This window comes from Populus alba, chromosome 15 (assembly GCF_005239225.2).
Source record: "Populus alba chromosome 15, ASM523922v2, whole genome shotgun sequence".
Classification (NCBI taxonomy): domain Eukaryota; kingdom Viridiplantae; phylum Streptophyta; class Magnoliopsida; order Malpighiales; family Salicaceae; genus Populus; species Populus alba.
Window position 1 is genome coordinate 4786901 of NC_133298.1, and position 13331 is coordinate 4800231.

At 36.3% G+C, this 13331-nt stretch overlaps 3 protein-coding genes across 7 annotated transcripts; 2 read left to right on the forward strand and 1 right to left on the reverse strand.

Annotated features, from left to right (window-relative positions):
* Nucleotides 1–1425: 1425 nt before the first annotated feature.
* LOC118056276 (uncharacterized) lies at nt 1426–6844 on the forward strand. 3 transcript variants are annotated; one of them, XM_073405052.1, is made up of 10 exons: nt 1426–1605; nt 2079–2325; nt 2469–2605; nt 2840–2884; nt 2967–3020; nt 3609–3713; nt 3821–4024; nt 4207–4292; nt 5109–6143; nt 6284–6454. In XM_073405052.1, the coding sequence occupies exons 2-10, from the start codon at nt 2145–2147 to the stop codon at nt 6306–6308; spliced, it is 1872 nt and encodes a 623-aa protein (XP_073261153.1). In that variant the 5' UTR covers nt 1426–1605; nt 2079–2144; the 3' UTR covers nt 6309–6454. The 3 variants fall into 3 exon arrangements, with proteins under 3 accessions (XP_073261153.1, XP_034924337.1, XP_034924339.1); XM_035068446.2 differs by having other exon boundaries at nt 1435–1605; nt 5109–6115; nt 6284–6844; XM_035068448.2 differs by having other exon boundaries at nt 1435–1605; nt 2171–2325; nt 5109–6115; nt 6284–6844.
* A 515-nt stretch (nt 6845–7359) lies between these two features.
* On the forward strand, nt 7360–8590 carry LOC118056278 (uncharacterized). Its single transcript, XM_035068452.2, has one exon. The coding sequence runs from the start codon at nt 7691–7693 to the stop codon at nt 8435–8437; it is 747 nt and encodes a 248-aa protein (XP_034924343.1). The 5' UTR covers nt 7360–7690; the 3' UTR covers nt 8438–8590.
* Nucleotides 8591–8841: 251 nt separating this feature from the next.
* LOC118056277 (SKP1-like protein 21) lies at nt 8842–13254 on the reverse strand. Of its 3 annotated transcripts, XM_035068450.2 has the most exons (11): nt 12941–13254; nt 12202–12302; nt 12053–12098; nt 11414–11635; nt 10957–11148; nt 10768–10878; nt 10490–10568; nt 10154–10257; nt 9840–9988; nt 9495–9622; nt 8842–9254 (listed from the first exon to the last, which is right to left on the reverse strand). In XM_035068450.2, the coding sequence occupies exons 3-11, from the start codon at nt 12086–12088 to the stop codon at nt 9238–9240; spliced, it is 1038 nt and encodes a 345-aa protein (XP_034924341.1). In that variant the 5' UTR covers nt 12089–12098; nt 12202–12302; nt 12941–13254; the 3' UTR covers nt 8842–9237. The 3 variants fall into 3 exon arrangements, with proteins under 3 accessions (XP_034924341.1, XP_034924342.1, XP_034924340.1); XM_035068451.2 differs by lacking the exon at nt 12202–12302; XM_035068449.2 differs by having other exon boundaries at nt 12053–12302.
* Nucleotides 13255–13331: the final 77 nt, after the last annotated feature.

Genomic DNA, 13331 nt, shown 5'->3' on the forward strand with positions numbered 1-13331 from the left:
ATTGTTTTTGATTTTGGTCCCTTTTCATTTAATTTCTATTCTTTTCCCAACTTTTTTAAAAAAGTTTTGTTGTTTTTGATTTCATTATTCAATCAAAGTTGTTATTTTATTTTTTAAAAAATTTAGACCTCATCATTTTGATTTCTTTTTCCTTCTGTTAAAGATTTTTTCTTTTTAATCTATCACTCTAATGTTAATATTTTTGACGCATTTTAAATTATTTTTTTATTTTAATTATCAGATTTTTTATGCCCTCATTATTTTAATTATATTTTTTGTGGTATATATATTTTTCCTAGTTTTATCATATGATGTTTGACTTGTTGGGGATCGAGCTTTGTAGTTTTTATTTTTATTTTTCATCATTCTAATCTAGTGACATGGGTCATTAGTTTTAAGAGTTGGTATAATTAGAGATTCCTTTTTTTTTTTTTTTAAATAAAGGTTTATTTTTTATTTAATTCTTGAATGCTTTATTTTTATTTTATGTTGATGAGCTTTATTTTATAAAAAAATAATTATTTTTAAATAATATTTTTGATATGTTCGACCTTATATAATTTTTTTTATTCACCTAGTTTCGTGTGTGTTTATATTTTATTTATTTTCATAAATAAATTTGGTTGGGACAAATAGATAAATATCTTATTTTGCGATAATAAATATCTTGATCTATATTTATCATTCATTTTTTTCGATCTCTTTTAGTCATTGTTAATAATTTTTTTATCTATTTATATTGATGATTATCTATTTATTATTTTGATTATATTTTTTATTATTAAATGATGTTATTTTATTTTATTTTTAAATAAAAATAAATCTTGAAGCACTAATAATCTGTCTAATCCATGATGGGCTTGGACCGGGTTTTTATAACCTTGCCAAAATCCAATGTTAAACCCCATCATCATCAAGGCCCAATGTTTTACATAATTGAAGGGTCCATTGGGCTCCTGCATCACGTGGATGATCTCATTCAATTCTCATTTTCTCTAGACCCCACGTGAGTTCGAAAGTTTCCCATGTCACGGTGCTCGTTAATGGGTAAACTTCATTTTCATCCTTATAATCTAACAATACTCTATTTATACTCTCAAATTTTCAGTAATTGCCGCAATCCCCGTATGAACTAATTTCATTCGTGAAAATACCTTAAACTTTGACTCGACACAAGTGTGGCTAGAATATTTATAAACCTAAATTATGTACCTTAAAACATACGATTGAGACTTGTAGAAACTACAAGGATGAAATTGAAAGAAGTTAGATTATTGGAGCATAGATGAAACAGTAATAAACATATAGGACCTAAAATATACATTATCAATCTTATATGAATTCTTTAATGAATTTAAAGGTGTTTTGCTGGAGTGCTTACTTGGAAAGAAAAGGGTTCCATTTTTGCCTCACATATATATATATATATACACGTATAAGAGTTGGGTTTTCTCACTTACAATTCTCTCCCTTGAAACTCTCTCACTTTTTTGTCCTCTTTGATTTTTTTGTGTTATTGGTCGATCATCATCTCCATCAACTTTCCTGTTCTCTATCCCGGCGAATCCAAATCTCTCTGATCTCTATCCGTCTCTCTTTTACTGGGTACGTCACCATCAACAACCTATCTCAGATCACATAAAGCATGCAGTTTTTTTTAAGGGAAAAGGCCTTTTTTTGTGTTTAATTTCTGTTATACCGTTTAGCTGTCAAAAACCTGAATTCTGAATGGTGGGTTCTCGTCAAAATGCAGATATAAGGCATCCTGTTTTGAATTTTCCATGCTGTCCTTTTGTTTTTATCATTTTTATGGTGATCTGGTACTGAATATATGTTGATCTTGCTTGTTTTGGAGCAATCCTTTCTGTATTTCTGTTCCAGAGTTGAATAGTCTCTTGCAGTTTAAAAAAGTTTTAATCTTTATCTGTTTCTTTGGAAAGTTTGTTGTTAATGTTATTGAAATGGAAATATGATTATAGTTTTTCCTTCCTTTTTTTTCTCTCCTGATTTTGAGATGACTTTCCTTTTCAGTTTGGTAAATTGAGAATTTCGAATCAGTTTTTTTTTTTTTTGTGCAGTGGCATACAGTGGACTGTTAGGTGGTTTGGTTTTAGCCTTTTTAGCTTAGCTGTGTGCACATATAAATGCCAGTTGTGACTCCTGTGAACAGTATTACTGATGTGATGAGACCAGAGGAGGGGAATGATTCTTCTCTGGATACATTCATCAGGGATGCCATTGGGAGACAGCCTCTTCTTTCTTTTTCGAGGCCAAATGATAAACCTGTTCAGTGGATCCAATTACTCAATGCTCTTGATCAGCCAGGTACTAAATTATGACTAAATGAATTGTAAGTGAAAAAAGAATGCCTCTTCATTCAGTTGCTGGGTTTTTAGGTTGAGGTTGGCATATGACCTTATGTGACATTGAAGCCATGCAATTGATTTCCTTGGCTTTCGTTTTTGCAGATTACCCAGGTTGGCCTTTGCTCACTCCTTTGAAGGTGCAGATGCAAAAATGCAGCAAGTGTTCCCGAGAATTTTGTTCTTCCATTAACTATAGAAGACACTTGCGTGTTCACCATAGGTTGAAAAGACTTGATAAGGTTTAATTCATTTCTCTGGCAGAAATGCTCATTCTTTTGTTTGTGGATGGCTGCTTTAACTTTTTTTCACATTTTGGAACTTGAGAATCTGGTGTTCCTTGTAGTTATATGTCTGCTTGATGTTCAGCACTGACTCTGTTGATTTTTCACACTGAATAGTTTCTTTTATAACTATTCTCTTCTTAATTTACATGCTATAAATTCCTCTGAAATATGTTGTACTTCACCTTGTAGGATTCTGCCAAAAACAGGGACATGTTAGGAGCATTTTGGGATAAGGTGAAGTATCTCCCCTCTCCTTAGGGAGTTTTGGCTGAACCCATCTCTTTTTACAGAATTTTAAATCTTCTAATTTTTTCAGCTTTCTGAGGATGAGGCAAAGGAAATATTATCATTCAAGGATGTGACCTTGGAGGTATTCTATTGGTTCCTCATCTGTCTGTTTAAATGGATATGTTTTACAGCTTTATAAATAATTAAACATGAATTGTCTATGAAGTTCCTCATCTGTGTTTTCAATAACAGGTTTAACTTGTGTATCTGATGTTGGCAGCATGCTATATTCTGTTTGAAACATGCACTGTACATTTGTCTGTTTGATATGCTCAGTGTGATTGATACTGCAAAGAGGGTGTCTAGTTCCCAATTTTAGTTATTTGATGTTGCAAAATGCTCAGATGTCATTCAAAAATGTTTCTGTGAAAATTTCTTATGCTGCCAATAACAAATTTAAAAACCTTTCTCCCCTTTTACTTTGTCAAGATTAGTTTCTTCAGTTTTGTTGGATGTTTTAATGTAGCTAGCAGAAATGATAGTGAATTTGGATTCCAGTTGAATTATTGATATTAGCTGCTGACTGTCTTTATTTGTCCCATATTTTTATATGTTGACTAATAAGCATCTGGAGTAGGAATCTTTACCTTTTCCTTACAATAAAATGTTCATTGTCAATCTATAATCATTTTGTAAGCATTTTCTCCACTTTTCCTTAATTACTTACTAGGAAGTTCCAGGGTCTTCGATTATAAAGTCATTGACGACAGTTATTCGGAAACCAGTGATTTCTTCGCTTACTCAATCTTGTTGGAGAGCTGGTTCTGCCCTTTTGGTAAGGGAGCATCCTTTCCTTGTCATTGTTTTTCCTCTGGATTTTGTTTGGTTTTCATCTGTCATGTTATTTATCCTAAAAATGTAATGTATCCTTATTCTTGATAGGATCTTGTCCAAGGGAGGCCCTCCAGGTTTCCTTTGTCTTCTGGACAGCTATTCAGTATTCTTGATGATGCAAGTGAAAAAACGTTTTTGTGTGGAACAGCTGTATTAATACAAAAATATATTTTTGATGGTGGGGCTGGGAAGATTGGGCTTGAAACAAAGAATATAGTTGCTTGCACAAGCTTTGTGGTGGAACAGAAATTGGTATCTTTCTTTCCTTTCCTTTCCTTTCATTTGTTTGGGCTCAATTACTTCCAAAGTTCCAATTATCATTAAGCATACCAGTGCTCTGGTGTTGCATTCACCAAAGCTGTTCCTTAAACACTGTTGCACTGAGTAATGTGCTGGTCTGTCTTGTTCTTGCCATTTGTGTTCTCTGTATTCAGATTAAAGCATGGCTTGCAGACAAGGATGCGGAAGCTTTGAGGTGCCAAAAGTTGCTCGTGGAGGAGGAGGAAGCCGCCCAAAGAAGGTGCACCTTATGTTCACACTTCTACATTGAATGTGTGATGCTTCTTTGTATCTTACTTATATTGCAAGTTTAGTTTGCTCTTGAACTTGTCTACCTTTCATTGTCATTGAAATCCATCATATCAAAGTAGGAGCCATTGATGATATCAGGAAGGAAAAAATTAAGAAGGCAAGAATTAAAATAATCAGAGAAAAGCTCATGAGGAGATGTATCTTTCATGCTTTCTTGTTAGATCTTTTTTATCATTTGAATCAATGAATCTTTCCTAATGATCATTCTATAGTTTTGATTATTTGAGAGTTTACCGGCCTATTCTCAATTAAACTGGCATTTATGGTTGGAGCTACTCATCGTTTATTCTTCATGGAAATTACATGGACTCTATGCATTGGCATAACATTGGAAACATGATTAATTATTACAAGTAAAAGAATATTGAACTGCACCAGTGTAAAAAATACAGCACATAAAGTAGAATCAGATATGATAAGAGCTCATGTTTCATAAAGATTTTTCTTTGCATGGATCCGCTGCTCTATTAAGCTCTCAAACTTATATTCTGAAAACTGGACTTTTCATTGAACTGTTAAGGGACAAGTTTAAGATTCAGATATTCAACCATCATAGCTCAGACATTACCTCACCTAATTTCTTCATCGTTACTTCTTGACACCTTCAGAAAGGCCACCTCAATATATTAGAATTATAAATTTCCCATTTAGCCAAAAAGTTGACTTTTTCTGTGTGTTGTTCCGTGGGGGTTCAAAAACTTGACTCTTGAATTGCATGGACATATTTTAATTCCTAAATTTGTAGGCTGGCTGAACTCTTGGAAAGGAAGAGGCAGAAAAAACTGAGGCACAAAGAACAGAAAGCAAAGGAGCAAAGGCAAGACGAGAAGGTCGATGTTAAGTGTATTGATGACACTTTGGAGGCTGTGCCTCAAGCTGAACAATCTTGCCCCTTGGCTATATCTGATTCTGATACGCTTGGTTCAGAGACCCTGCCAGATGATGTTCCCTCATCTCTTGAACCCTTACTGCTACCAAGAACAGATGAAGATGTTGATTTGGAAAATCAGATAGTGCATGGTGGCGAACGGTCAAAGTTACTAGGAAATAGTCATAGGCATATGGTTGTTACTCGATGGCATGCTCCTTCAAGATCACAACGGAATAGTCTGTCAAATGTCTTCCATGCAAGTCAAAATTCTCAATCTCCAAAACCTGGCGCCATGGAGAAGCATGGAATTCAAAGGGATTTTAAGCCTGGGCCCATGGTCAATGGCAATAGAAAGTGGAGCCAAAAACCTAAACCAGGACATAATGGGGAGAGTCTTAAAGCTAGAGTAAAAAAGGAAGTAATAACTGAACCAGAGCATGAGAAGAAGGGGGAGGTTCTGATTGGCTCTATATCTGTCACTCTTGGAAATTGTAGCCATGATGAAAGTAACAACTTGGATGGAGCCCAGGATGATTGCCTTATAGAGCATGAAATTTCAAAGAAGAAAAATGTGCAGGAGAAGCACAACAGACCTGATTCTGTTCAATGTGGCATGAATCGGCCAACAGTAAAGCTTTGGAGGCCTGTTAGTCGAAATGGAACAAAAGGTCTAATACTAGTTGAGAATGGCAATAGAAAATGCCAACCCGATGGCATTGATGGTAAGGTTGAGGATCAGATCTTGTTCAATAACAGCTCTCTAAGATCATGTGCCATGGATGATAGCTTTGGTGGGATGGAGAATGGTTCTCCACTGGGGGATCTTCACCGAGGAGGCTTGCAGTTCTCAAGCCATGAAGCAAAGGCTTTTCTTGCAGAGAGTAAGTTCAACTTTGTTTCTTGCAGAGAGTAAGTTCAACTTTGTTTGCAGCTGCACGTGTTAAAGTCCTTTTCCGACCATAACATGTTATCACTCTGCTCTTATATGTTCATAGTTTAAGTTGCGTGGCTCTTCTCACACTTGTCTGATTGACTATATTATCATGTAGGGTGGAAGCGGGCCATTGCTGCTGAACATGTGAAATTGGCTCTATCCCCAGACTATCGAGTTGCTGCAAATCATTCATTGGATATTAGAAAGCAAGACGTCAATGGCAGTGCAGAAAATCAGTTGGTTGATGTGGAGGCACAGGAGTCATCAACTGCTGGAGCTGGTAAAGCCAAGTGTAAAACAAAGCCTGATAAGGGTGTCAAGATAAAGTATATACCACCTAAACGAAGAGCCATCACTTAATATAAGATTGACAAGAGAGAGGGTTTTTTTATTTTATTTTACAGAGGTGCACAGTTTAATCATCGCTGTATTCTTAGCAGAGGTTGCAGTTTTACTGGTGGTTCTGTCAGAAATTTGAAGACAGGTTTTGCCGGAAAGTCCTTTCCCCCCTTTGTCGTAGGATATTCGACTTAGGTATTTTTGGAGAAATAGTCCAAATTTTTGTGTAATAAATTTGGTTTTCTTGGCATTGCAAAGTTCGGGGTTCTTATTTTCATTGATTCAGCAGAAAATGGAACCTGAATGAATGTAGACTAGCGAACATAGCTTTTATTCATTTTTGGGCATTGGTCATTAGCTGGTATGGAGGCCTGTTCAGGTGATTTTTGATACATCACTTCACTTTTGGTTAATCTCACGTTAATCCTTCTGGTTTGGTTAAAAACAAGTTCGTTTCAATTAGAAAATTTTATAAAATACATTACGATTCAAAATCTGATTTAAGAATTGAACATTTGACAAGGTAGAGAGTGCCTGCTCACGAAGTTATCACTCCGTTAAATCTTTTTTTTTTTTTTTTTCAAAAAAGATGAACTTTGTGGGTGTGCAGGGCCTCGTGCCCCCCCTGATCTCGTATCATTCTCTATTAAAATCAATGTTGTCATGGCTTCAAACCCTTTATTTTGATTTTAGTAGTAAAGGTATCTGTGGATCCATGAAAGAAATTACTGTCGTATTCATTCTTGATGAGTTTCTATATATCATGCGCAGCTGAGCTACAGCTCTTGTATTTATTTTTTGGGGTTTTCTCGTCGGCTGCACCAGCGGCATCACCACGACAGAAAAGAAAAACACTGCCAAGCACTGAAACTTCGGTTTTTGCATGGGTAAGAACCAAGAACTGAAACAGTGACAATCCCAAATCTGAAGCCTTAAGAGCTGCTACCACGTTGACCAAGAAGATACAACACCCCCAATTCCCACACCAACACAAGACACGTTTTCTACTTATCCTCCTTAAGCTCCTCACAAACTGCCACTTGTACACTCTCCTTGCCTCATACCTATTTACTAGATCGAATATCCTCTCCTCTTATATTTCACTCCTCTGATTCATCTCTCCATTTCTTTTCCTCTCTCAATACTGTACACAAAATTGCAAATTAGCCAAAACTAGAACAAAATGTCAGGTGGTGTTGGTCCAACATGTAATGACATAAGCCTTCCAAACGAAAGAGAACAAGAACAGAAGCTCCAAGAAGACCTTGCTTCCATGAAAAACCCTAAAAGCACTACCACTTCAAAGAAAGCTGGTTTCTTGAGCTTTCGTCAACTAAATGTTCTTGCTGTTATGACTGTCTTTGCTGCGAGTGGGATGGTAAGCCCTGAAGACTTCGCTTTTGTTGTCTTCTCCATCATTTACCTGTACTTTTTCTCCAAAGTTGCATTCCCTACCACCAACCCTCCCAGAGACTCTGTAGTTTTCGATCCGAAAAACAAGATTCTTCGCCTATACGTGTTTGTGGCTGCTATTATTGGACTCTTTCTCCCCATAGCATACATCTTTGAAGGCATTTTCGAGGGAGATAAAGAAGGGATCAAGGCAGCAGCGCCGCATGTTTTTCTCCTAGCAGCTCAGGTTTTCATGGAAGGAGTGGCATGTTCTGACAGGTTTTCGATCCCAATTCGTGTTTTCGTGCCTGTGTTTTACAATTCAAGGAGGATTTTCACACTTGTGGATTGGTTGAGGGATGAGATCTCAAAGGCGGAACAGGATTATGGAGGATCTACTTGGAGGCTCCATATTGGTAGAGCTCTTGCTGTGGCTAACCTGGCCTTTTGGTGCTTCAATCTTTTCGGCTTCTTGTTGCCTGTTTATATCCCTAGAGCCTTCAAGAAGTACTACTCTGGATTCAAGGTCAAGGATTAAATCTGCCATGGTTGTTGTTTCATAATCCATTAGGATGGAGTAGAAGAATAAAAATATCTTAGTTTCTACAGCTTCATATGCCGTAATTGTTTGCAATAATTAAGCAAGTGCTCCTGTATTTCTTACTTCTGGTATGCTAAATACTTGGCCTAATCCTAGACTGATTACTTTCTGGAAAATAAAATCTAAATGACATTTGATTTAATGATAAAAAAGGTGGCGTCCGTCGTGCGGTTTCAGGCATCCGTCGGACTGGTTACTCCCACTCGTGTCACCAGACAACATCTAGGAACGAGCGGAGTCAAGGATTTGTTACATAAGTAGCTATGTATCGTCAAATCTTTTTCTATAGGTCGGAGATCTTCATGAAGGCGGCGATAGGAAGCATTCTGACATTCTGTAAATGTTGAAAAAAATTTGAATGGCATTCAATAGAAAGAAAACAAAAAATTTGTGGAAGCAATATGTTTCGAAGGTACAAGAGCTAGCCGATGAAAACAGCTGAAAGTCACAAACAAAAGCCAACAGCAGAAAAAATACAGACAACTGAGCAAATTGTGCTCAAATTGTCCACTATGAGTTCTTTTCATTTCTAATTTCTAAACTTTTCGAACATACAAGGATGCCCAGGAAGAATTTTGCATTTTTGGTGGGTCAAACAAACAATATGCTCACATGCCATACACACCAAATAACAGCCTCAATTCTTCCAGCATCTGACAGCAGCGAACCCCGTGCAGTATCTTCTCCAAAACACTCATGCTGCTGAAGGTTTTTGAAAGGGCAAGAGTATCCTCACATTATCTCCGGTCCAAACCTGTTATACATATCAAATATTGCATTCATTACATTAGAAAATCTATCAATGGATCGAGCCCTATGGAAGTCCGCTATACCATCTAGACCAAAAGATTCATGTATGCTATGCCTTTCCGTGAGGACTTGGAAAAAATTTTCACCTAACAAACTTGAGCATCCCAGACAACTTCCACTGACCAGGCTGCCAAATTACACATGCGAATGCCCAAAAGAAACGAAAACGAGAAGAAAAAATGACCTGAATATCTACGTGAAGATCCATTGACATTCATAGATACAAGCCTTCTTTCTGGGCCCAAAGACAATATTTCCTGCATCCTTTCTGGCCAATCCGAATTTAACCTACGAGCAAAGTCCTCAACCTCCCTGTATTATAGAAAATTAAAAGAGAAGTTGTGAATCTGAATCAGAGAGCGCTAAGAATCCTCTCTCTCCTCCTAAGAAATATATAGTTTAACAAACTTTTGCAGTCTAAAATATACTGCTGTTTCAACAGTGTCAAAATTCCACATGAAATGCTGCTAGTAACAAGATACAAATTGAACTCATTGACTGAATCAGATAATCAAGCATTATAATTAACCTGTCAAGTTCCTCCATCTTTGCAGGATCTAAATCATCATCAATGCCAGCATCATCAAAGTCTTGAGAATTTGAAGTTCTACTAGGAGAGGCTGCCAAAATATCGCTAACCTCATCATCAGGGCAAGCAGAAGGGAGAGTGTCTGACTCCTAGGAAATCAACCAACAACAGCGAAGTAGCAATGAGAGAAAAGCACCCTTCACAGTGCCAATAAGATAATCATGACATGCAAAACTAAATATGACACAATTACTGCAAAGCAATTCCATGAAGCAATGAAATGTGCGAGAGAAGATCGAGAAAGAAATTGAAACCTTCTTTTGGTTTTCATTTGAATTGTTTGAGGAGGAATCTTTTGATTGATCTTTTTTTCTCCGGTTTTTCTTTTTATTCTTACTTGTTCTACACCCCTTTGAATCTGCAAATGGTAGCGCATTTGATAAGTTTCCAAAAACAGAAGATGCTTTAAAAGATAACTATTTAAGTACTGATTCACTCTAACATTTGTAGAAGCCATATACTGAGCACGAATATAATTAAAAAGTCTGAAGCGACTGAAGAAACCTGTTGTTATCAAGTGCTATCGATTTGGTAAGAAGATGGTGCTAGCCATCTTCAACAGGATAATGAAGAAACATCCACACACATACCTCCATCTGCACCATTTATAAATGATAGGAGATCCTCAACTGAGCGGTCATCTGCACGCTCCTCCTCAACCTCAACATCCTAGAACATGTGAAAAATCCATTTGCTATTATTACAAGATCCATTTGCAGGTATGAGGAATTGAATACTATAATGATTGTAGAGAAATTAAAACCACACAATTAAGAGATGCACCAACAGAAACAAAACAAAAATCAGCCAAATGATATGAATACATAAAATGTTGTCCTTGGGAAAGCTGGAAAAAAAAAGTAACAACCTTCAATTTTTCTCTCTCTTTTAATTCTTTCCGCTTTCTTGCATATAATCGATTTAGAAGCCGGATTCGTGGGTCATCAGTGATGTTTCTAAGAGGCTCCAATTTTTCTTCCTGGAGAAAACCAAATCTACATGAAAAAATACCCACACAGGCTAAAGAAATAAAGCATTGACTTATTATTGGCAGCACCTCTGTGAGATCATCGGGCAAATGAAATGTTTCACGTATCTCCTCGGGAGTTTTCCCTTCAATAATTCGAGCAAGCGCACGGCTTGTAAGATCAACCAAAGGTTTCAACTGGAGGCTGTCTGCAGCAGATGTCAACTCACATAATCTTTTTGTATCCATCCGAATGAACTTTTCATCAAAAGTTTTTCGCTCCTAGAAAAAGAATGAGCAAGTAAAAATAACATTACTACCCAACTTGGCCATCCACAAGCTATGCTGTCCATCTCCCCACCCCATCCTCCAACACACACACACACACACACACACACCCACTCCAAAAGAAAAAATCTAATATGAGATGATGGCATTTCTCTAATCCCTAAAATTCCAGAGTTCTGGGAAGTGATAGCATCTGAGAAAGCAGAAGAATTACAGGATCTGAAAAAGTAGAGAAGAAAATGAAAAAAACAAGTCAGACCTTATTAGAGCGACCCGGTACTTGATGAAACCGGCAGTAATCAAGTATTAAGCCCAAAATGGCAGGATTCACTCGTTGAGGAAGTGATATAGCATAATTCTTGGACGATCCCATGCCCGTTTGCATAATTTCTCGGCATATCATGGGGCAAAACATGGCTACCTCTTCTTCTACTTGTTGGATAGAACCATCAGCAGTTTGGAGCCAAATGTAAGACTTCATCTTCACACAGAAAACCCCAACAAAATTTAAGAAAGAACGCAATAAAAAGGCAAATTAAAGCTACAAATGAACAAATAAAAGAAAGGGGAAAAAAAGAAAAGCTTGATGCCAGTACTGCATATCCAGAAATTAAAATTCCAGCAGTTCCTTTTTCACCCAATTTTAAACAAACCTCAACTACTGAACAACCTTTATACAATCATATTTCTCAACCCTAAAAGTTTTCCAATTTCAACCTACTGCGTAACTATTCATCAAACAAACAAATTGCCAATAAAGATGCATATGTTACCAACAACAAGCCAATTAAAGAAGGAGAAATATGATCTACATCTATACAAATCAATTTAAAAGGAACACAAAATAAAGCTAATTAAAACAGAAAAAAAACTATTTACACAACTATGTAAGACATACCTGGGGTTTCACTACAGCCATTCCAGCTTCTGACATCTGGTAAAAACTGTAAAAAACTTATTAATACTAATTGAGAGCTTGCACCTATGGTTTTAAAAACAAGAAAGAAGCGAAGGAAATAAAAGTTGTGTCCTCGTCAGAATGTTAACTTCTTCAGATGCACATAGGCTCTGTATCAATGCTTCCCAAAATGACCCTTTGTTGAATCCCAACGACATGAATATCAGCATATTCTTATCAACAAAACTTCCTTGAATCATGAAAAAAAAAAAAAAAGAGAAGCAAGCATCATGTGATGTTATCTTAATTGAACAAATGGCAGTAACCAGTGAAAAGATTTACTATAAATCAAATTTCTCTCCAATTTCTTAATCTCCAGATCTTTATTAAAAAGATAACCAAGAATTCACCACAAAAAAAAAAAGTTGCCTAAGCTCGTCTAGAACAGGAGCTTATAAAATGAAAACTATACATTCAGTAATAAAGAAAAAAACCCGTCCATTCGTCCATTTTTGTTAACGAAGGAAGCATACAAGCTTTGCCGCAATAAAAATGTAGAGAGGAAAAGGAACAGGAGAATGTCCAACACCTAAGCTAGTGATAAATTCAATTTCATATTTTTAACAATTGCATGAAGAATCATTAAAAACAAACAGAGAGTTGCATCTCTTCCTTTCAAGAAAACTTCACTGTCTGTTAAAAACAACCTCAAGAAAAGACCGAGTTCGAACTGGTGAATACAAATTCAATTTCCAACACTAAAAATCGGATAAAAATAAGAAAAAAAAATTCAAAATTCAATCAAAATAAGCTTCAATACAAATGGAAAGCAATAACATTCATCAATGGATTAAATTCAAGAGATGGAGAATGGAGTTTCTAGCTTACCTTGAGTGGGAGAATTCAAGAGATTATGGAAAAATGTTTAGACATTTAGGGTTTTGGGTTGCATTCTTTTTCTTTTTAAAAAAGATTTTAGCTTAGGGTTTATTTTTGGTATTTAAAGTTTTTTGTTTTTTTAATTTCTGGTGTTCATTTCTCTTTTGTTGTTCTTTCTTTCTCTTTTGTTTATGGTGAGCTGCGTGTTGGGTGGTGCACGTGACTTCTATCAAGAAGATGGTCTGCCTCTCACGTGACTCCCTCTCGTTCTCTCAGTTAGTTTTAGTTAGGGTTTCAACATTGTGCTTTTTTTAGTTTTAACTGCAGCTGTCTGGTTTCTTACCTTGACTGGGCTTACAATTTATATGACAGCCTTGGTTCCTTCCGTTGGCCGTTGGGT

Coding starts and splice junctions, on each gene's coding strand:
- LOC118056276 (XM_035068446.2), top strand. CDS start 2,145: ATGCCAGTTGTGACTCCTGTGAACAGTATTACTGATGTGATGAGACCA. Junction 4,293..5,108: donor GAGGAAGCCGCCCAAAGAAG/GTGCACCTTATG, acceptor CTAAATTTGTAG/GCTGGCTGAACTCTTGGAAA. Junction 6,116..6,283: donor AAAGGCTTTTCTTGCAGAGA/GTAAGTTCAACT, acceptor ATTATCATGTAG/GGTGGAAGCGGGCCATTGCT.
- LOC118056278 (XM_035068452.2), top strand. CDS start 7,691: ATGTCAGGTGGTGTTGGTCCAACATGTAATGACATAAGCCTTCCAAAC.
- LOC118056277 (XM_035068451.2), bottom strand. CDS start 12,088: ATGTCAGAAGCTGGAATGGCTGTAGTGAAACCCCAG. Junction 10,569..10,767: donor AAGAGAGAGAAAAATTGAAG/GTTGTTACTTTT, acceptor CACATGTTCTAG/GATGTTGAGGTTGAGGAGGA. Junction 10,258..10,489: donor TATAAATGGTGCAGATGGAG/GTATGTGTGTGG, acceptor TACCATTTGCAG/ATTCAAAGGGGTGTAGAACA.